The 24,832-nt window shown below is 42.0% G+C and overlaps 2 protein-coding genes across 3 annotated transcripts in view; both read left to right on the top strand.

Annotated features, from left to right (window-relative positions):
- Nucleotides 1-24,832, top strand: part of LOC120034862 (protein glass-like) — a 467,553-nt gene that overhangs the window by 149,816 nt on the left and 292,905 nt on the right. The window lies entirely within an intron of this gene.
- Nucleotides 1-24,832, top strand: part of LOC120034808 (zinc finger protein 624-like) — a 106,973-nt gene that overhangs the window by 18,179 nt on the left and 63,962 nt on the right. The window contains exon 3 of one of the 2 annotated variants that reach the window (XM_038981448.1): nucleotides 4,431-6,084. The exons of the other annotated variant lie outside the window; for it this stretch is intronic. Coding sequence (XP_038837376.1) covers nucleotides 4,431-5,621 — 1,191 coding nt within the window. The 3' untranslated portion in view covers nucleotides 5,622-6,084. Of the gene's footprint in view, nucleotides 1-4,430; nucleotides 6,085-24,832 lie in introns of those variants that run through there. 2 annotated transcript variants of the gene reach the window in all.

Here is a 24,832-nt window from a genome sequence, read left to right as displayed (position 1 = left end):
ATGACTGGAACGAACTGCAAAAATCTAAATCACTGAAGCTGGAGACTCATATCTGCCCCACTAGCTTTAAGCACCAGCTGTCAGAGCAGCTCACAGATCACTGCACCTGTACATAACCCATCTGTACATAGCCCATCCAACTACCTCATCCCCATACTGTATGTATTTATCTTGCTCCTTTGCACCCCAGTATCTCTACTTGCACATTCATCTTCTGCACATCTACCATTCCAGTGTTTAATTGCTATATTGTAATTACTTCGCCACCATGGCCTATTTATTGCCTTACCTCCCTTGTCCTACCTCATTTGCACATACTGTATATAGACTTTTTCTACTGTATTATTGACTGTATGTTTGTTTATTCCATGTGTAACTCTGTGTTGTTGTATGTGTCGAACTACTTTACTTTATCTTGGTCAGGTCGCAGTTGCAAATGAGAACTTGTTCTCAACTAGCCTACCTGGTTAAATAAAGGTGAAATAAAAATAAAATAAAACAGTGCCCATCAAGTCTGACAATAGAGAATTAATTGTAAGCACCAAAGTGTGTTAAAGTGTGTTTATCAAAATAATATCTGAAAATGTCAGTTGTTGAACATAATACTTCTATTTGCAATAGCAATTTATGATATATGCAGTTTATTCCATGTATCAACACTACATGTAGGACGGACATAAGACATTCCCACATACAGTATACACATACAGAGGCATTTTTCAGCTATGCTTTTACCACTCAGAATCCAGAATGGATATGACAATGTGGCCAGCACAGGACGTAATACACCCTTACAACAATCTACTTTTTGATCTTCTTGACTTCTTATCTGGTAAACTGCTACTATGTGTCAAGAAAAGAGCCCCAATTAGGGGTTAGTGTACTCCAGTAAAAAAAGGCTGGTTTAGATTAAAAACTATTGCCCTGTGTCCCCGTTCATAGGGGCATGAGAGACTAGTCAGTGGTAGAATTGAGTTGGCACTTTATTGGCCCAAACACCCACAGACCTACAAGGTTGAGGTTACTCAGGGACAGTAATTAGTAATTTATATATTTTTTGCATTGATGCATTGTGTCTTCTAACTGCCCAAGAATAGGATCCAAAGTGTTAGGAAATATTTGTTCCCATAAATACAAAGGAGGATGTATCTCCTCATACCTCTGGCACTTTAGTCAGACAGCCAGACTGTGTAAAAACTTTATGATGGGGCCGGCAACGGAGTTCCCATTGACTAAGCACCACGGAGACCAATCAGGAGAGAATACATACAGATCAAGGGTGCCAATTGAAAGTCAAGGGGTGTGTCTGTGCCTTTTGGATTACTCTCTCTTTACAGAGAACCCCTGTGGTTCAAGTCAAGAGCTACCTTTCCCTTTTCAGTCTGCTCTGCGCATGTCTGAAAGTGACAGAGCCGGCAGCCAAGAGTATAATATGACCACATTTGACGTACTGTTACACTAACCTCTATCACAATAACGTGCTGGGTTGAGGTTCCACTCCCCTCATCAACAGTGATTGGTTGGTCATCTCTCCATGTATTGTGTCCCGCTGACACTTATGAATGTATGTAAAATGCTAATATGTATTAGATCCAGAACGATGGAATAACTGTAGTCCACTGACTATATAAGGGTCCAATGACTATATAACATTCTGAACCTTGTTTGAAGTCAGTAGGTCACATGACCAAGGAGCTATTGAAATTTGAAAGTTTGAAAAATTAATGTAAAAACTTGTGAGATGAAAATGGACAAACTATAGGGTGTGCAATGTGTAGGCCCACTGAGTGTACATTCTGAACCTTGTTTGAAGTCAGTAGGTCATATGACCAAAGAGTTATTGAAATTCAAAAATGTAAATAAATAATTAAAAATAGTGCGAGATGTAAAAAAATAAAAAATGGGTATAGTGCTGTATACATTTTCTGGGTTAGATGGTGGTGCAATTTATTTTCTCCATTTCCATTATTTTTGTGACAAAATGTGCAATTCACACTCCGACCTGTGAAAGGCAACAATAACCAACACAGCGTCCAATCTACCGGAAACTCACACGAAGAAGAAGTAAATAGAAAGTGAACAGTGACTAAGAACAATTTCCATTTTAGCGTTTTCATTGTTATTTTGACGTTTATTAACACCCTGGAACTCAATAGATTACTCATTTAACTGCACAGTACCACATACTTGCAGCGTGTAGTGTTTAATACGCGCTGGAGACTGGACTTGGTTGATAGATGTTATCTAGGTAGCGCTAGCGAACAATGGCTAACTGTATGGTTTTTCACACTCAAATAGCCTCCATCATGGAGGTGCTAGCGAATGCAGCTGTAGCAGAGATCTGTAAACTCGTAGACGACGACTATGCAGTGTTACGTTTGGAAATAACTCAAAGCCAGAAAGAAAACAGGGCATTGCGAAGGAAACTACAGCTACTGGAACTGAAGGTATCACGGGAGCGCGCAGAGAGGACAATGCGAGAGCGTATCCTCACCAGTCGCCCCAGCAGTGTCAAGATCATCGACCGAAACAGAGAAATGTCAAGAGGTACAGTTTGCATAAGTGTGTTGTGAACAACATCAGCGTGCACAACAATAGTGGAATCGGCATTCAAAATAAAAGTAACCCATTGAAAATGATTCAAACGGATAAAAATAGTGGAATCATGCCACAATAGATAATGCTAAACCAGGTTGTAATGTTGTTTATATAAATTCAACAAAAGACTAATTAGTTAATTTGACAAAAGTACAAGTCTGTTGAAATTGTACTGTGGATGTATAGACTACAGAATTAAATTGGGGCATTATTATATTGCAGTGTACATACAGCCTTACCCATGGATCTTGGGTCTATGAAATGAGGTATCAGCCTACTCAGTGACACCCACAGATTACAATTCTGAAGAGTTTGTAGAAATATTTGCGTCGTAGTTCTTATTGTGGAACTGTGGGAAAACACCTCACCTTTCAGCCTATCCCATAAGGTGGCGCACAATTGGCCCAGCGTCATCCGGGTTAGAGTTTGGCCGGGGTAGGCCATCATTGTAAATAAGAATTTCTTCTTAACTGACTTGCCTAGTTAAATAAAGGTTAAATAAATATTGTGCGTATTTAACATTCACATTGCTATGTACATCCTTACTTATGGATCTTGGGTCCATAAAATGGGGTATTAGCCTACTCAGTGACACCCACAGAACACAATTGTGAATAGTTTAAACAAATATTAGCATTGTGGAACTTTAACTGTGGGAAATCACCTCATTATACAGCCTAGTCCTTCCCAAGATCATAGGTATAACGGTGTACATTGCAAAATCCATGTTCAATACAATAGACTGAATAGTGATGTGATTTCCCACAGTTAAAGTAACACAATAAGAGCTACGCCGCTAATATTTGTGTAAACTTTTCAGAATTGTAATCTGTGGTTGTCACTGAGTAGGCTGATACCTATGGATCTTGGGTCCATGAAATGGGATAAGGCTGTACAGTGCATATAAGTATGCCTTCAATGCAATTATGAAGTCTACATCCACAGTGCGATTTAACATATTTAGTTTTTGTTGCGTTAAACTAAATTGTCTTTTGTTGAATTTATATAACATTCCAACCTTGTTTTGAATGATCTAGTCCAATTGTGGCATGATTCCTCAATTTTTATCCTTTTGCATCAATGGGGGACTTTCAGTTTGAAGGCGAACCATTCCACTATTGTTGCTCATGCTAATGTTGTTCATGACACAGCCTGTCACCATTCATATATAGCCACTGCCTCTTCCCTGTTCCCTTCTGCATGTGTTACCTAGAATTGGGTCTTGGTCACTTTTTGGATTGTATGCAATAATTCCCCTGATTACTTAACTATCTTGTGCAAAGACACTATATCATATTCTAACCAGATTCTTGATGTGCTGCATTTCCTATTATTTCCTCAATTAAAACAATGTGATGCAAGTAACAATATATTGATCAATACAAAGCATATCAAAAAGTTATGAAAAGTGTTAGCCTTACATCCTTGCCAATTCTAGACAGTATCAATAGTGTACAATATATCGTTGAGCATTGACAGTGCCTAAACTAACCACCCGTTTCCCCCAATCACTCTCTCAGGTGAAGGACATCTCACTGGAGGCCACAGGAGCTTTGTGAAGCCAGCGGGACACAATACATGGAGAGATGACCAACCAATCACTGTTGATGAGGGGAGTGGAACCTCAACCCAGCACGTTATTGTGATAGAGGTTAGTGTAACAGTACGTCAAATGTGGTCAGTTCATTTCAGAAAGGCTCCCCTCAGCTATTCACTAGCTTACATGTACATCCTTATTTATCTGCCATAGGGGAGCTTGTGAGACTTCCCTATGACATTGTTATCCAATTCAACCCATGTACCGGTAATAACCTCCTCTCTTCTTGTGTCAGTCTGCAGATGCAGAGGCTGCAGGTCCTGGGGTCAAGCAGGAGAGGTCTGAAGGAGAGGAGGACCCACGGCACAGCAGAGACATCCAGGCTGGAGCGCCCCCTGTAAGCACAGAGGACCCCACCACCGTCCCAGCGCAGCCCAGGACCCGACGCAGCATCACGGAGGTCAGTGGAACGCAGAACGCCGTCCTCAAGTCAGAGACCGACACCAAGACTTTAACTGTAACACACAGGCTCTTACACACAGGTTCTGACCACAGATCAGACCCAGAGAGACTTGGGCGGGGGAGGCTGGGCTGTCCTCTTGCTCCCGGTTCTGACTACTTACCGGTATTTCACCAGAGGATGGTTCATTGCCGTGGGGATGGTGATGATGATTCGATAGACACTGGTGGTGATGATCCGTCTTGTTCTTATGCTACGGAGATGGACCCTGGCAACATGCCCTTGGGTTTAGAGACACAGACTGATCTGTCTAGAGGGGGCTGGAACCAGTACAGTAGTAGTGTATACTCTGAAGGGTGCCTTGATGAGAAAGGGGAGGTTATAGTGGTAGATGAGGTGGCTGTGAAAGTAGAGGGCGTCATTCCTCCCACATGGAATGCAGATAGTTCCCTAGGAAACAGACACTCACAAGGCAGAGATTTCTTAGATTACAGGGAAAGCTTAGATACAAATCCAAATGTTGAGACCCACTCCCCTTCACACGCATTCAGGGATCGCGACCCAGTGTCCACGTCGATGGGGCCTTCCGATTTACACGGCCGTGTCCCTTTTGATCAGGTATTGAACTCAAAGGACCAAAGGGCCAAGGCCCTTGGGGAAGCAACATCAGGCAATAGTAAAGAGAAACGGTTCCTTTGCATGTTCTGTAACAAAGGCTTCAGCTGCTCCCAGAATGTGGAGATCCACCAGAGAGTCCACACGGGAGAGAAACCTTACAGCTGCCCCCAGTGTCACATGCGCTTCGCCCAGTCTGGCAGCCTGAAGAGGCACCAAAGGGTCCACACAGGGGAGAAACCCTACAGCTGCCCCCAGTGTGAGAAGAGGTTCTCCCGCCAACACCTGCTGAAGACGCACCTGAAGGTTCACACGGGAGAGAGGCCGTTCATCTGTACGCACTGCGGGAAGAGGTTCTCAGAGAGGAGCTACCTCCGGATACACCAGCAGAAAAATCATTCCACTCTATAACATAGAAAGTTTGTTTAGATCAAACCCTACAATAAAGATAGACTCAGCAACATGACTTAGATGCACAAAGTAAACAGCGGTAGTTGGTCAATTTCTGCAACAACTAAGAGCGTTGATGCACAAGGCTAAACTTCTCTGATGTTTTGGTCCTGCAGCTACCACCTTGTAGCAGCGTGAAGCGAACCCGTGTACATGTGCAGATACTCTTTGTGACTGTGTGAGACCATCATGCTCATCACAATATCTGTGGTTCTGCTCGTGGCAACCACATAACGAGTCTTCCTTTTAAAGACAAAGGTTCATTTTCATTGTTGTCAGAATAACAGATTTCAGTGTTGAATATTCCTGGGTAGAATAATGCAGTCAGGCATTGTGTGATACACATATAATTACAGTGCCTTCAGAAAGTATTCACACCACTTTACTTTTTCCACATTTTGTTGTGTTACTGGCCTACACACAATACCCCATAATGTGAAAGTGGAATTATGTTTTAAGAAATTTTTACAAATGAATAAAAAATGAAAAGCTGAAATGTCTTGAGTCAATAAGTATTCAACCCCTTTGTTATGGATAGCCTAAATAAGTTCAGGAGTAAAAATGTGTAGTATAGTGTTTAACATGATTTTTGAATGACTACCTCGTCTCTGTCACACATACAGATAATTGTCAGGTCCCTCAGTCGAGCAGTGAATTTCAAACACAGATTCAACCACAAAGACCAGGAAGGTTTTCCAATGCCTTGCAAAGAAGGGCACATATTGGTAAAATAAAAATAAAAGCAGGCATTGAATATCCCTTTGAGCATGAGGAAGTTATTAATTACACTTTGGATGGTGTATCAATACACAGTCACTAAAAATATACAGGCATCCTTCCTAACTCAGTTGCCAGAGAGGAAAGAAACCACTCAGCGACTTTACCATGAGGCCAATGGTGACTTTGAAACAGTTACAGAGTTTAATGGCTGTGATAGGAGAAAACTGAGGATGGATGAAAGGCATTGTAGTTACTCCACAATACTAACCTAATTGACAGAGTGAAAAGAAGGAAGCCTGTACATACAAATATTCCTAAACATGCATCCTGTTTGTAAATAGGCACTAAAGTAAAACTGCAAGAAATGTGGCTAAGAAATTAACTTTGTCCTGAATACAAAGCGTTATGTTTGGGGCAAATCCAAAACAACCCATAACTGAGTACCACACTACATATTTTCAAGCATGGTGGTGACTGCATCATGTTATGGGTGTGCTTGTCATCGGCAAGGACTCTGAGTTTTTTATCATAAAAAGAAACAGAATAGAGCTAAGCACAGGCAAAATCCTAGAGGAAAACCTGGGTCAGTCTGCTTTCCAACAGACACTGGGAAATGAATTCACCTTGCAGCAGGACAATAACCTTAAACACAAGGCCAAATATACGCTGGCGTTGCATACCAAGACGACATTGAATGTTCCTGAGTGGCCTAGTTACAGTTTTGACTTCAATCTGCTTGAAAATCTATGGCAAGACTTGAAAATGTCTGTCTGTCTAATGATCAACAACCAATTTGACAGAGCATGAAGAGCATGTTTTAAGAATAATGTGCAAATATTGTACAATACAGGTGTGCAAAGCTCTCAGGGACATACCCAGAAAGACTCACAGCTGTAATCGTTGCCAAAGGTGATTCTAACATGTTTTGACTCGGGTTGAATACTTATCTAATCAAGATATATTCGTGTTTTTTTATTTGAAAAAATTCCTGAGACACTTTTAATGAGAAAATGAATACAGTTCATCAAGTACATGCAGATTTGTTGTTGACTTGTGTGTGTGGTTTTCATATGGTGTATTTAAAACTTGTTTCTGTTTAATAAACACAAAATGGGACTTTTTATTCTAAGACTTTCATTGAGACTCTCTTTAGTATACATCACATCTGATCTCACCCTATTCTGCATACACCCACCAGTGCTTTATAACCAATATACACTTACTAAATATACCTACACATACCCACACACTAACAAACACCTACTGTACACGTCATTATAGTTTAGTCAGGTTTGTCTGATGATGACTTTTGACTTATCATAGCTGACTTATTTTTACCCACAACATATTTATGTACACCATGATGGGTTTAACAAGTCATTCTGTAACTACAGTAAAGCACTCAAATGTAGTGGGGATGGGTAAACACCCCATGTTGAAAGTGTTTATGTGTGTACGTGTGTACCTGAGGTGTGTATGTCTGTGTAATCTGTATCACCTGACTCTTCCAGGAGGAGGAGGGTCCAGAGGTGCTGCTAGTGAAGGAGGAGGGGTGTGAGGAGGATCTGGGGAACCCTGAGGAGACCATGGTCATGGAGGACAACCAGACTACACCTCCTCCTGAACCCACAGAGGAACCAACTGAGCAGCACAGGACCACACACAGTCTCACTGAGGTGAGCCCACTGTGAACTACTGTCTGAATGGTATTAGGTCAGTGCCTGTATCCACAAAGTCTCTCAGAGTAGGAATACTGATCTAGGATCAGTTTAGCCTTTTAGATCATAATGAATAAGATTATATGGAAAGATCCTAGATCAGCACTCCTACTCTGAGATTCTTTTGTGATACGGGCCCAGCTATTGATTAATTTTGTCTTAAGTGTGGGACCATGCCTTTAAATTATCTAACCATTTTTATTTATTTTTTATTGAACCTTTATTTAACTAGGGAAGTTAGTTAAGAACAAATTCTTATTTTACAATGACAGCCTACCCCAGCCAAACCCTCCCCTAACCCGGACGATGCTGGGCCAATTGTGCGCCGCCCTATGGGACTCCTGATCACGGCCAGTTGTGATACAGCCTGGGATCGAACCAGGGTCTGTAGTGACGCCTCTAGCACTGCATCTCAGTGCCTTAGACTGCTACGCCCCTCGGGAACCATTAGAGTGTCAAGTAATCAAATCAACTAACACTTTTGCATAGTACTCATAGCAATCCTTCATTGCCCAATCAGAAGATGTTCCATAGCAGGGTGCTCATATCAGATTTCTTGATCCAACATCCTCTCACTCTGTATCTCTTACAGTCAGTAGACATGGAGGATGGGAAGCCTGATCTGCTGCTGGTCAAAGAGGAGACGATAGAGGACGGACCAGAGAGCATTGATCTGCTGAGTGGACTAAAGATGGGGGAGCAAGGTAAGAGAGAAATACATATAGCCTACATACAGTAATATATCTTAAATGGGAATAGTGATGCACCTGGCTATAGTGTTTTCTTCATTCATAAAATGAAATCAATATAACTTATGTTTACATACAAAAACACATAATGTCTTAACTTTACCATGTGATTGACCAGGTAAAGAAACTCCATACGTAGAGTTCTCTCTGTCATGCTTTGTAAACCCTCTTCCTACAGGTGGTTGGCTGGAGGCTAACAGAGGAGACTGGGCAGCCATCATGGATACCCAGACTCAGACGGGTGCAGCCAAGGGCCCAGGGGACAACATCACTGATCAGGCCAGGACCAGAGATGACATATTGGAGGTCAGTGGATGTGACAGCGTCCTCAATTCTGGGCTGGGGAACAACACTGTTAACCACAACCAGAAACAGACAGTCGAACACAAAACAACATCCAAACTTAGTCGACAAGACAAGACAGGCTGAGACCAGGGCGAGGTGTAGATTTGGTCTGCGGGGACGTGTCCATATACGGCTGGAGAGAACAGACAGACTCGGCTAGCGATGCTGTTTCATGCTCCTATAGTTGTGATTCAGAGAGACTGATTTCGCCTCAGGTTAACCCCCTAACAGGTGCTGCCTTCAGCCTGCCTTCTATAGGATCTAGCAACTGGAACATGGACCCAGCTACAACACAGACACTCCCTGGCCTTCGTCCTCCTCACACTCTGTTTAACCAGACATCAAACAGTGCCAGTGCCTCAATACTAAATGGCTACACAAGACCATTGACAAATGACAGTAGTAGAGACGCTATCAGTAGATCCGGTGGCAAAGAGAAGCGCTTCCCGTGTTCATTCTGTGGGAAAGCATTCAGTTTCCCCAAACAGGTGGAGATCCACCAGAGGATGCACACGGGGGAGAAATAATTTGGCTGCCACCTGTGTGAGAAGAGGTTCTCTTACCAGCACCACCTGAAGAGGCATCTGAAGGTCCACACAGGAGAGAGGCCATTCACCTGTACGCACTGCAGGATGAGGTTCTCAGAGAGGAGCTACCTCTGGTTTTGTCAGCAGAAAATGCACACGGCCCATGTGTAGAGTATAGTGACATGTAATATTAGTTCGCTTTTAGTTAATTCTGTTGGTTTTAGATGTACAGTTGAAGTCTGAAGTTTACATACACCTTAGCCAAATACATTTAAACTCAGTTTTTTCACAATTCCTGACATTTAATCTTAGTAAAAATTCCCTGTCTTAGGTCAGTTAGGATCACCACTTTATTTTAAGAAAGTAAAATGTCAGAATAATAGTAGAGAGAATGATTTATTTCAGATGTTATTCCTTTCATCACATTCCCAGTGGGTCAGAAGTTTACATACACTCAATTAGTATTTGGTAGCATTGTGTTTAACTTGGGTCAAACGTTTCGGGTAGCCTTCCACAAGCTTCCCACAATAAGTTGGGTGAATTGTGGCCCATTCCTCCTGACAGAGCTGCTGTAACTGAGTCAGATTTGTAGGCCTCCTTGCTCGCACACACTTTTTCAGTTCTGCCCACACATTTTCTATGGGATTGTGGTCAGGGCTTTGTGATGGCCACTCCAATACCTTGACTTTGCTGTCCTTAAGCCATTTTCCCACAACTTTGGAAGTATGCATGGGGTCATTGTCCATTTGGAAGACCCATTTGCGACCAAGCTTTAACTTCCTGACTGATGTCTTGAGATGTTGCTTCAATATATCCACATAATTTTCCTTCCACATGATGCCATCTATTTTGTGAAGTGCACCAGTCCCTCCTGCAGCAAAGTACCCCCACAGCATGATTCTGCCACCCCTGTGCTTCACGGTTGGGATGGTGTTCTTCGGCTTGCAAGCCTCCCGCTTTTTCCTCCAAATGTAATGATGGTCATTATGGCCAAACAGTTCTATTTTTGTTTCATCAGACCAGAGGACATTTCTCCAAAAAGTACAATCTTTGTCCCCATGTGCAGTTGCAAACCGTAGTCTGGCTTTTTTATGGTGGTTTTGGAGCAGTGGCTTCTTCCTTGCTCAGCGGCCTTTCAGGTTATGTCGATATAGGACTCGTTTTACTGTGGATATAGATACTTTTGTACCTGTTTCCTCCAGCATCTTCACAAGGTCCTTTGCTGTTGTTCTGCGATTGATTTGCACTTTTCGCACCAAAGTACGTTCATCTCTAGGAGACAGAACACGTCTCCTTCCTGAGCGGTTTGACGGCTGCGTGGTCCCATGGTGTTTATACTTGCGTACTATTGTTTGTACAGATGAACGTGGTACCTTCAGGCGTTTGGAAATTGCTCCCAAGGATGAACCAGACTTGTGGTTGTGGAGGTCTTGGCTGATTTCTTTTGATTTTCCCATGATGTCAAGCAAAGAGGCACTGAGTTTGAAGGTAGTCCTTGAAATACATCCACAGTTACACCTCCAAATGACTCAAATTATGTCAATTAGCCTGTCAGAAACTTCTAAAGAAAAATTACTTGTGTCATGCACAAAGTAGATGTCCTAACCGACTTGCCAAAACTATAGTTAACAAGAAATTTGTGGAGTGGTTGAAAAACAAGTTTTCATGACTCCAACCTAAGTGTATGTAAACTTCCAACTTCAACTGTATACTCTTCACTGATGAAGAGTGACAACTTTGTCCCTTTTTAGGTTGATACTGGTGTTTGAAAGTGAGATAAGGATGGTGCCTTAATTCATGTTTACTTGACAAGAAGTAGTGAAGCTGTATGAAATGTTGAACCTTTTCCAAAGTATCTTAACATTAAATCGAGTGTACCAGATTTACAGAAAAGGTCAATTGTTACCATAGTGAGAAAAGTTATTGTACCTGTCACATGTATTGTTTTGTGCAATAAAATTACTCAACTTCATGTTTTGTGATTGTATGATCATTTTGTTTAAATTAAATACAAAATTGACTCTGTGCTGACTGACCTGGTTATTTTTGTATCATTGCAGGGACTGAGTTTCTCTTATTTCAGTCCAACCACAACATTATACTTAATTCTTTAATCAACACACAAGGACATTTTTTATAATAAACTCAATAAACTCCAATGGCTCCATATTGTTAGGTACTTGAATCACAGTGTTAGAGATGGGCTTGACTGTCGTTAACATTTTATTATATCATGTCATGTTTCTATATGTACAGCAAAGAGTTTCTTATATGCTTTTCTGTACAATCTTTGTTTGCAGTCTGCAGTCCATGAAGACCTGCTCATATCCAGTGTTACTGGTGGGAGAGAGTGGACCTCTGAAGCGACTGATCACATACCCTGGCCCAGGACCAGAACCGTGGATCAGGAGCCGTCACTCTTCCTTCCCGAGTCGGAACCAGGACCCAACCAAGAGGGACAGAGACTCCTCCACCACCAAACAGAACACAACCAGTGGACAAGTGGACTGAACAACCTCAGTCCTGGTGGTCATCAGAGAGACAGAGGCTCCAGTCAGGGATCCAGTCTGCAGCCCAGATCCTTCTCTTCACAGTCTCAGTGCAGGGATGAAGCCGGGCCTTGGGCTGATAGAGATAGACCCTCCTGTTCCTATGATACAAACACCACAGTATCCATGATGAACAGAGCAGGTTACCCTGGGTTTCAGCCTTCACAGAGAGTGACAGGAGACCCCCCTGGTGGGAGTCTAACAGGAAGTCTGTCTTCTCCTTCAGGGTCACATCTAATGCCTGGTGACTGGGTTCATAGAAGGCCTGGACCTGGGTCTAGTCTTCCTCAGTTACCTCCTGGTTACCCCACCAATACAGACAGGGTCAGGATGGGCATTCACAACAAGAGGTACCTAGCCTATAACACAGAACACAATTCCAACAACACCCAGACAATGGCTAAAGGTCAAGGAAGGAGTTCAAAGATTAACCACCTGAGGGTGGTGGCTCCTGCTTCTACCTCCTCAGGTGTCATTGGGTCACAACGTGGGAGGTCGAGCATTAGGACGGACGCCGACAAGCTGTACATCTGCCCAACGTGTGGGAAGCGCTTTGCTAAAGCAAACTATGTGAAGGAGCACCAGACCATTCACACCAAGGAGAGGCCCTTCAAGTGTAAGCTGTGTTACAAGAGCTTCTCCTTCCTGAGTAACCTTATCAGACATAGGAGTGTCCACAATGGAGAGAAGCCCTTCAGCTGTACCCAGTGTCACATGCGCTTTGCCCATGCTGGCAACCTGAAGAGGCACCAGAAGGTCCACATGGGAGAAAGTCTACAGCTGCCCCCAGTGTGAGAAGAGGTTCTCCCACCAGCACTAGCTGAAGATGCACTTGAAGGTCCACACAGGAGAAAGGCCATTCACCTGTACACACTGCAAGATGTTCTCAGAGAGGAGCTACCTCAGGATACACCAGCAGAAAATGCACACAGCCCATGTATAGAGAATAGTGTATGTAATGTAGTACTAGTTAGTTTGTAGTTCATTCTGTTGGTTTTGGATGCAGTAGGGAACTGGATGAGGTGACATGAGGGAAGAATGATTATGATGAGGTAGAGTAGATGATATGGTGATGTTTGGTGTGAAGGTGTCTGTAAAAATGCTTTCCTGATGAGTGAAACTGGCCCTTTAGGTTGATACTTGTGTTTTATAGTGAGGAAATGATAGTGCCTTAATTCATGTTTACTTACTTTTATTTACATTTTAGTCATTTAGAAGACGCTCTTAACCAGAGCGACTTACAGGAGCAATTAGGGTTAAGTGCCTTGATCAAGGTCTCATCAACAGATTTCTCACCTAGTCGGCATGGAGACTTGAACCAGTGACTTTTGGTTCTTAACTGCTAGGCTACCTGCCAGCTACTTGACATATAGTAGGGAAGATATGGACCAAACTTGTTTTTGCGTGGATTCCGAGGCGCAGTTAGCTTTTAACATCTAGGAAACACAGCTAACCAAACAACAGTGCTAGGTGGCTGTACTACAAAAACACCGGTCGTTGTCGTGGGAAAGACGCATTGTTAAAAACTTTTTGTAAACAACTGGTTGCAGTAAAGAGCCAACCTGGATACTAAGGAGATCCTGAGGGAAATCGACGAGTATCAACAGCTTTACGCTATGGAGGAACAACATACTCCATCATGGAAAGATCCGGCTATCTCACAAAAGAACCCCCCCCCCCGAAAAAGACACATTAATCTACAGACAGACGATTTACTTACCGTTTAAGTAGAGGCGAGTGCTCTGGCTGGAATCCATGCACTAGAGGCGAGTGCTCTGGCTGGAATCCATGCACTAGAGGCTAGTGCTCTGGCTGGAATCCATGCACTAGAGCTAGTGCTCTGGCTGGAATCCATGCAACACTGGAACAGTTGTTTGAGGAAGTAGCAGGGCTGAGGGGGGAGTTTAGCCAGAGTAAAATTCTCATGCTCCAAGGAGAGAACAATACATTCACAGCCAAGGTAAAAATCCACAATTCCAACATGGATTGTCAACTTAGGGAAAACAGAGTGATGAGGGAGTCGCTATTAGATATACAAAGTCGTAGCATGCGTGAAAATTTTATATTTTCTCGGAATCCTAAGGACGCATCCAATAATCCAGAGGGCGTGATCAGAGACTTCATGCAATCCACCTTGAAACTTCCTCTAGAGACTGTAAACAAGGTGTCTTTCCACCGAGTACAGAGACTTGGAGCTCAGAGTGACAAGACCAAGGGTCCCCGACCGATCATCGCAAAATGTGAACACTACCAACAAAAGGAGCTGATCAAAAGCAGGGGAAGGGAGCTTAAAGGGACCAAATTCAGTCTTATTGACCAATTTCCATGGGAGATAAACGAACGTCGCAAGATACTGTATCCTGTACAGAGGCAACAGAGGGAGATGGCTAAGTGTGCCTTTCTCATTGTGGACAAACTCTTTATAGATGGACAGCTATTCTGAGACAGCTCCATAACACCATGGCTGTACTAAATTCTACAGGGACTTCAGGTTACGAAAAAAAGAAAGTATGGGAACTGTAAAAATATCTGAACACTATGAAGTGGATATGAACACACGTACTCAATTACATGCTCGCTTACACATACGGACTTATACATACATACTTGATCTCGCTCTCTTCTCTCACTCTTCTCTTTTCTCCCACTCTCCCTCTATTGTCGAACTGTTCTATAATTTAATGCTTCTTGTTTGTCTATGTCTTTGTCTACATGTTTACAACAAGCAAGGGGAAGATATCAGAATAGGGACATTGGGGAATAATAACATATTGTACGGGATACATTTGTACTGTAGTGAAGCCGTCTATAGTAATGTAAGGTCTCTTTCAAAATCATGTGAAACGTCAATTGCTATGGAAATGCTGGGATGTGTTTTTCAATGATGTTAAAGGTAATTATGATACAATATGGATTACAATTATCATCATGAATATTGTTAGGTTATAATTCTTAGAGTAAAAAACTCAATGGACATTTATGAAAGCTTAACCAAGTTTATTCTGCTCAAAGGGTCAATACAGCTGCATTCAGACAAAAACATTTTCCACCACCACAAGTATATATACTCCAATTTAGGCACTCCCCCCTTCTCACCAATCCTTACATATTTTATTGTTAGACAGGAAGACGAAGTGATAGGATAACAAACCATTGTTTCTCCCTTAAGGGAATCTGACCTGACCTCAACCCCCTTGACACCTTATCCAAAGATCTCTACCCGTCTCCCCTAACACATTCCAAAGCCATCTGGCTCCTACAGATGACCATTAACTTCTGATGTAAAAATCAGTCTCTTTCAATCCTTAGATACTATACTTCTGAGTATAACAATGTTCCAAGTTTAACCCAGAATCTAACAATATTAAGGCTATACGCACTACATGTTACACACATAGACAACCATGCAAATTGGCAGGGTTATGTATTTGGACATCACACATTATAGTCTTAATCTTATACAGACATTGTACACACTCTCACTAAATCACATCAAATATTATACACATCAACCTACGATTTACTACACACATAATATCTTGTCTCAATTTTCTAACATCTGTGGCATTGGCTCACAGGCAAACAGGCAACTGAATAAAACACATTTCTAGAACCTATTTCTTGAATTCTAAATATCAGACCTGAAAGCTCTAATTTTGACCGTCATAATACCTCTGATGGCAGTAACTTTACAAGCACTAATTATGGTCAATTTAGACTGAGTATAGTATCTAGTTATGGTAAGGGGTGAAATAAGTATAGCCAGTTATAATTGTAACGGTTTAGCAGATAATTAAAAAGAGATCAGTCTTTACATGGCTAAAAAAAAGGAATATAACATATACTGTATACAGGAAACTCACTCTACATCCTTAGATGAAGTTGCGTGGGAAAAGGAATGTGGTGGTGAAATAATTTTCGGTCATGGACAAAGGAACTCAAAAGGTGTGATGATACTAATTAACAAAAACTTCGATCTGAATGTGCAAATAGTCAGTAATGATTCTCAAGGAAGCTGGATCTTTTTGAATATGAAAGTGTACGAAAAAGAGATTTGACTCATTAATCTATATAGTCCAAATCAGGATGATCCATACTTCTTCGAAAATATTTATACCAATTTATTGAACTTACAGGCAACAAATGATCAGATCATTATGGTGGGAGACTATAACACAGTGTTAAGTACCTCAATGGACCGTAAAGGAAATCACTCTACAAACTATCATCACCGTGCCCTTAAAGAAATTACAAATATTATGGACACATTAGAAATGGTGGATATTTGGAGACTAAAAAACCCCGACCTAGTGAGATATACATGGAGGAGACTTAATCAAGCTAGTCGTCTAGACTACTTTCTTGTCTCTTTCACTCTTGCATCAAAGGTTAAAAAAGTTTTTAACAGGAGACAGAATGCGATTGGATCATCATCTAATTGGCCTTCACATAACTCTTATAGAATTTCCACGTGGACGGGGACAAAATCATTTAGAACTGAATTTTTCCAGTATAATGTTGGTTCAGCAAATCCCCTTATTGTTTGGGATACCTTTAGATGTACCTTCAGAGGTCATTCAATTCAATATTCATCAATAATAAAAAGGCAGTTTCTGGCTAAAGAGACAGGACTAACAAGGGAAATACTTGAACTAATAGTACAGGTAGATAGCAATAAAAACGATACTACAGAGATACAAAATAAGTTAAGAGAAAAAACAAAAAGATCTAGAGGGACTTATTCAAGAACGATCTAATGTAATCTATTACAAAAATAAGGAGTTAAACAAGGGTGTTCACTGTCACCATATCTATTCGTTATGGCCATCGAAATGCTAGCTATTAAAATCAGACACAATAACAACATTAGTGGATCAGAAATCCAAGGCTTAAAAACATGTATGCAGATGACTGAAGTTTTATATTAAGTCCGCAAGCTAGATCCCTGCAATGTCTCATTGATGATCTAGATAACTTATCTGGACTAAAACTTAATTAAGATAAGTGAACAATATTACTTTTTGGATCTTTAAAAAATACAACTTTTACATTACCCTGCAGTTTACCTATAAAATGGGCTGACGTTTGTAGTGGAAAAATATTGAGTCAAATATTTGCACAGACACCGGAACTTGTAGATTCAGTTAGACTTTATTACAAAGTAACAAAGCCGAGCAATTACATGGAAAAAGCTAAATTCTCATATCACAGAGCCCTGCCTTTATAGTATTCCGTCTTTGCATAACGTATAGAATCCCCTCCCTCTAAATGAAAATAACTTCCCTTGACCTTTCGCCACCATTATCTTTCCATCTCAGTTCTTGCTTGTTAACGGCCACATCTGACAGCTGTATAGGTTATAATGGTAGCGGGCCCTGGTCATATATGTTCCATTCCTTATATAGCCATTCTGTTTCAGCTCTTCAAAGTGGACAGCCTAGATGCTGCTAATAATGGAAATGTAATCATAGTCATGAGTTTAGCCCCCACACGTCGATGTAGACATACTTGGTATTCATATCACCAAAGATATAAATAAGCTCTCCACAATGAATTTCAATAGAAAACTTGTAAAAATAGATAAGATCCTGCATCCATGGAAAAATTGCCCTGATTTAACTCCTTAGTCATATCTCAGTTTACTCACTTACTTATGGCGCTGCCTACTCCTGATGATTTGTTTTTCAAATCATATAAGCAAAACATATTTTGCTTTATCTGGGATGCTAAACCAGACAAAATAAAGCGTGCCTATCTATATAATGAATATTAATTGGGTGGGTTGAGATTATTAAATATAAAAGCACTAAACCTCTCTCTAAAAGCTTCACTTAGTAGATTACTAAGAAAAGCTCATCCATTGTTTAAAAATTGCCTTTGCCGATTGACATGTCTCATTTTTAATTAATTGAAAATTATACTTTTTTCAAAGTATCTCTCATTTTCAAACAAGCATTGTAGAGCTAGCTACAATTTCATCCCCTGAAAAGATAGAACAAATATTATGGCTGAACTCAAATGTGCTGGTTGATAAAATAGCTGTATTTATGGGATAGATGTTTGAAAAGGGTATTTTGTTCTTAAATGATATTGTAAATTGGAATGGTAGAGTTGTGTCTTTCATGGAGTTATCAGAATTGTACGGGAAGGTCTGCTAAATCCAAGAGTACAACCAATTGATTACAGCATTACCCCAAAAAATGGAGGAGGCAGGTGGCAGCGGGAGGAGGTAGGGAACTGGTCTGTCTGCCCAATATAAAGGATCAAAACTGGTGGAGGAATAAAAATAGCATAAATAGTAAAGTATACCAGTTTCATTTGAGGATCAGTACGTTGACAACTGTGCCATACAGATTGCAAAATAGTTCCGTGGTACAGGGTGTATGAGTTGATATATAAAACAACGCAAGATTCAAGACTTCGTGCTTTTCAGCTAAAATTATTATATAGAATTCTTGCCACCAACAAAATGTTGAATATTTGGGGCATTAAATCATCGAAGCTCTGCAGATTTTGTTGTGATGATACAGAATCAATAGACCATTTATTTTGGTATTGCCCTCAGGTAGCCTGTTTCTGGTCTCAGGTTCAGGAATGGCTAAAAAAAGCATAGCATTGATCAAAATTTACCCTAGAAATAGTACTGTTGGGAGATCTGGAGAGACCGGGTCAGTCAATTACTAATACTCTCAGTAAAAGTATTTATCTTCAACTCGCACTCTGTGGATTCTATTTGATTAGGTAGATTGAAATTGGACGTTAAACATCACAGCATAGTTGAAAGATTTATGTTGCGTAGAAATCCGAAGAGTGTGGCCAGCAGAGATAGGTGGGATGGGCTGAGGTAAGCTGAGGGTTGGGATGTGGAATTGGAGACAAGTGGGAGTGGAGTTGCTGGGCGGGTAGAATGATGGTCAAAGATAAAGTATAAAAAATAGTCAAAATAAAACATAATAAAAACTAAGTTTGAATGACACTGAGGGGCAGTGTTTTTACAGCTAATGCCGGTTTGCCTGAGGCTGAGGCTGATGCCGTGCAGGTGTTTGTACACATGCATATCCACACTCTTATTCAAATACACACATGTAAATAGTGCCAGATATGCACTCAAACATATACAGTTGCCCTTGCTGTTATGATTTTAGTTGTCCTTGATATTCTTTGATTTTTTTGCATTGTTTTCTGTTCTCTTTTGTCTTTTTTTTCTCATGAGTTCATTTTCTTGGCTGTTGGGTTATTGGGGTTGGGGAATGGAATTTTTATTATTTTCTTTTCATTTTTTTTTCTTTTTTCTTGGAGGGGTGACTGTGGGAGGGGTCTCGGACGGTTGAGGGACAGCTATGGGGAACTATGGGGGGGATCTTGGAGGGTTCGATTCCCCATTTTTTTGGGGCCTTGAGGGAGATCTGTCGACGTGCCCTTGAGCAGGGCGTTGACCCTGGACGCTTCTGTGTGTCGCTCTGAATGGGAGTCTGTTGGATGACTGGTGTGGTGTAGTTGTTGAGCGGCTTCACTGTACTTCACAAGTATATTGTATGTTTTGGATATTTTTTTTTTTTTTAAGTGAATAAAAATAATATATAAATATTTGGACGAGCAATGTCAGAGCGACAGACTAAGATACAGTAGAATAGGATATAATACAGTATATACAGTATATATGAGATGAGTAATGCAAAATATGCAAACATTATTAAAGTAACTTGTGTTCCATTATTAAAGTGGCCAGTGATTTCAAGTCTATGTATATAGGGCAGCAGCCTCTCTGTGCTAGTGATGGCTATTTAACTGTCTAAAGGCCTTGAGATAGAAGCTGTTTTTCAGTCTCTCGGTCTCAGCTTTGATGCACCTGTATTGACCTCGCCTTCTGGGATGGTAGCGGGGTGAACAGGCAGTGGTTCGGGTGTTTGTTGTCCTTGATGATCTTTTTGGCCTTCCTGTGACATTGGGTGCTGTAGGTTTCTTTGAGGGCAAGTAGTTTGCCACCGGTGATGCTTTGTGCAGACCGCACCAACCTCTGGAGAACACTGCGGTTGTGGGCGGTGCAGTTTCCGTTCCAGGCGGTGATACAGCCCGACAGGATGCTCTCAATTGTGCATCTGTAAAAGTTTGTGAGGGTTTTAAGTGCCAAGCCAACTTTCTTCAGCACACTGTCTATGTGGGTGGACCATTTCAGTTTGTCAGTGATGTGTACGACGAGGAACTTTCCACCTTCTCCACTCTCCACTGCGGTCCCGTTGATGTGGATAGGGGGGGTGCTCTCTCTGCTGTTTCCTGAAGTTCACAATCGTCTCCTTTGTTTTATTGACGTTGAGTGAGAGGTGATTTTCCTTGCACCACACTCCCAGGGCCCTCACCTCCTCCCTGTAGGCTGTTTCGTCATTGTTGGTAATCAGGCCTACTACTGTTGTGTCGTCTGCAAACTTGATGATTCAGTTGGAGGCGTGCATGGCCACTCAATCATGGGTGAACAGGGAGTACAGGAGGGTGCTGAGCACGCATCCTTGTGGGGCCCCAGTGTTGAGTATCAGCAAAGTGGAGGTGTTGTTTCCTACCTTCACCACCTGGTAGGGCGGCCCGGTAGGGAGTCCAGGACCCAGTTGCACAGGGTGGGGTTCAGACCCAGGCCCTTGAGCTTAATGATGAGCTTGGAGGATACTATGATGTTGAATGCTGAGCTATAGTCAATGAACAGCATTCTTACATAGGTATTCCTCTTGTCCAGATGAAATGGGGCAGTGTGCAGTGTGACGGCGATTGCATCATCTGTGCATCTATTGGGGCACAAAGCAAATTGAAGTGGGTCTAGGGTGTCAGGTAAGGTGGAGGTGATATGATCCTTGACTAGTCTCCCAAAGCACTTCATGATGACAGAAGTGAGTGATGGTCATTTAGTTCAGTTACCTTTGCTTTCTTGGGTACAGGAACAATGGTGGACATCTTGAAGCATTTGGGAACAGCAGACTGAGATGGGAGAGATTGAATATGTCCGTAAATACTCCAGCCAGCTGGTCTGTGCATGCTCTGAGGACGCAGCTAGGGATGCTGTCTGGGCCGGCAGCCTTGCGAGGGTTAACACGCTTAAATGTCTTACTCACGTTGGCCACGAAGGAGAGCCCACAGTCCTTGGTAGCGGGCCGTGTCAGTGGCACTGTGTTATCCTCAAAGTGGGCGAGGTGTTTAGCTTGTCAGGATGCAAGACGTCTGTGATCCGCGACGTGGCTGTTTTTTCTTTTGTAGTCCGTGATTGTCTGTAGACCCTGCCACATACGTCTCGTGTCTGAGCTGTTGAATTGTGACTCCACTTTGTCTCTGTACTGACGTTTTGCCTGTTTGATTGTCTTACGGAGGGAATAACATTTTTTGGTATTTGGCCATATTCCCAGTCACCTTGCCATGGCTAAATGCAATGGTTCACGCTTTCAGTTTTACGTGAATGCTGCCATTTATCCACGGTTTCTGGTTAGGGTAGGTTTTAATAGTCACAGTGAGTCCAACATCTCCTATACACTTCCTGAGAATCGGCTTCCTATTTCGCAACAAAGCATCCTCACTCATGCTGCCAAACATACCCTCGTAAAACTGACCATCCTACCTATCCTCGACTTCGGCGATGTCATTTACAAAATGGCCTCCAACACTCTAGTCAGACTGCATCCAATTTGCTATCACAGTGCCATCCGTTTTGTCACCAAAGTCCCATATACTACCCACCACTGCTACCTGTATGCTCTCGTTGGCTGGCCCTCGTATCATACTCGTCGCCAAACCCACTGGCTCCAGGTCATCTACAAGTCTTTGCTAGGTAAGGCCCCGCCTAATCTCAGCTCACTGGTCACCATAGCAGCACCCACCCGTAGCACGCGCTCCAGAAGGTATATCTCACTGGTCACCCCCAAAGCCAATTCTTCCTTTGGCCGCCTCTCCTTCCAGTTCTCTGCTGCCAATGACTGGAACAAACTGCAAAAATCTCTGAAGCTGGAGACTCATATCTCCCTCACTAGCTTTAAACACCAGCTGTCAGAGCAGCTCACAGATCACTGCACCTGTACATAGCTCATCTGTAAATAGCCCATCCAATCTACCTCATCCCCATACTGTATTTATTTATCTTGCTCCTTTGCACCCCAGTATCTCTACTTGCACATTCATCTTCTGCACATCCTACCATTCCAGTGTTTAATTGCTATATTGTAATTCCTTCGCCACCATGGCCTATTTATTGCCTTACCTCTCTTATCCTACCTCATTTGCACATGCTGTATATAGATTTTTCTACTGTATAATTGATTGTATGTTTGTTTATTCCATGTGTAAGTCTGTGTTGTTGTATGTGTCGAACTGCTTTGCTTTATCTTGGCCAGCTCGCAGTTGCAAATGAGAACAAGTTCTCAACTAGCTTACCTGGTTAAATAAAATAAAAATGTAAACTCAGTCACCGTATCAGTGAATTCGTCTATGTTGTTCTCGGAGGCTACCCGGAACATATCCCAGTCCGCGTGATCAAAACAATCTTGAAGCGTGGACTCCAATTGGTCAGATCAGCATTGAATTGTCCTTAGCATGGGGACTTCCTGTTTGAGTTTCTGCCTATAGGAAGGGAGGAACAAAATGGAGTTTATCAGATTTTCCGAAGGGAGGGCCTTGTAGGGATCCTGGAAGTTGGAGTAGCAGTGGTTGAGTGTTTTAGCAGCGCGAGTACTACAGTCAATGTGTTGATAGAACTTCAGTAACATTTTTCTAAAATTTGCTTAGTTAAAATCTCCAGCTACAATAAATGCGGCCTGAGGATATGTGGTTTCCAGTTTGCATTAAGTCTAGTGAAGTTCTTTGAGGGCCGTTGTGGTATCGGCTTGAGAGGGAATATACACGGCTGTGACTATAACCGAAGAGAATTCTCTTGGAAGGTAATACGGTTGGCATTTGATTGAGGTATTCTAGGTTGGTGAACAAAAGGACTTGAGTTCCTGTTTGTTATCACAATCACACCATGAGTCATGAAACATACACCCCCACCCTTCTTCCCAGAATGATATTTATTCCTGTCTGCGTGATGAACTGAGAACCCAACTGGCTTTACGGACTCAGACAGTATATCCCGAGAGAGCCTTGTTTCCGTGAAATAGGGTATGTTACAATCCCTGATGTCTCTCTGGAAGGAAATCCTCGCCCTGAGCTCGTCAACTTTATTATCCAGAGACTGAACATTAGCGAGTAACATACTCGGAAGCGGTGGGTGGTGTGTGCGCCTCCTGAGTTGGACTAGAAGTCCACTCCGAGCACCTCTTTTCTGCCGGCGGTGTTTTGGATCAGCCTCTGGAATCAGTTCAATCGCCCTGGGGTGTACCAACAAAGGATCCGATTCGGGAAAGTCGTATTCCTGGTCGTAATTCTGATAGTGCTGGTGAGTTACCGCCGCTCTGATTTCCATAAGTTCTTCCCGGCAGTATGTAATAAGAAAACATTTCCTGGGCTAATAATGTAAGAAATAACACTTAAAAAACTAAATACTGCAATGTTTTCTAAGCGCTAGAAGCACAGCAGCCCTATCCGTCAGCGCCATTTTCCACGTCATTCCCCTCAGGGATCGACCCTTGTTGTGCTTTGCTCTCCAGAGCAGGGCACCGTTCAAAAGAGTGATCAATGGGGTAGCATTGAGTGTAGAGGTGGATCAAATAAAAAAGAATATTCCTGTTTGTGACACCCGCTGTTTGGTGAGACGTAGACCCGGTGGCAATGGCAAGACTGAGAATACTCTGTCTGTTTTGTTGAGCTTTGACACAGTTTCTACCTGGTATGGTCATATTTGTTATTTTGTGAGGGCATAGGTTCTGAACCTGGACTAGTTTCGGACATGTTGCAGCAGTGTGATCCCACAATGTGAGATATGTGCAGGATGGTATAGTCAGAGGGAGTTTAAAGTTGGGATAGAGAATGCCTGGAGACCAGAATTTTAAAAATACACTGTCTGGTACAAGACAGTGTTTCATTCTGGAAATGGTCCTCTACAAGGTCCTTCGAGACAAAATATCCACAGGAAAGTATTATTTACCTGACTTGTTAGAGTGGTACTGAAGTAGACAATTCTATCACATTTGCAAAAACATGTAAACACCTGCAAGACTTTGGTTAGTATGCATGGTTTGCGTGCGTGATTGCCACACACATAGACCCGCGTTTTGAAGTTGATTTAATAATACTTTCCTGTGGACAGCCGGCAGAGTAAGTTTAAATATAATTTTATTCAACACTCGTCTACATAATTTAGTGACTAGGATAGAGAAAACACTGTGTGTCAACTATGGGGGGCGCCCAAGATGTACTCTTAAAAAGTCTAAATCTATTCCCAATTGCGATGCGGTTCTAGAAACAAAGCCCTTTACTTTAATACCACATCAAAATAGTTTCACAAATGCAAATTATACAGTTACTGTTTTAACTGGCTTTATCACATTTGCAAACGACAGTATTATTCAGTTACAAGTTTCTGGCAGCCTTCTTCCGTTACACACAGGGGTTCAGAGCATGTTAGATAGCTAATTAGAACAGGAAGTCCTTCTGTCT

The sequence above is a fragment of the Salvelinus namaycush genome, chromosome 42, assembly GCF_016432855.1.
Source record: "Salvelinus namaycush isolate Seneca chromosome 42, SaNama_1.0, whole genome shotgun sequence".
Taxonomy (NCBI): Eukaryota; Metazoa; Chordata; class Actinopteri; order Salmoniformes; family Salmonidae; genus Salvelinus; species Salvelinus namaycush.
The sequence above is the reverse complement of the archived record's forward strand: the minus strand, read 5'-3'. Positions and strand labels throughout refer to the sequence as shown.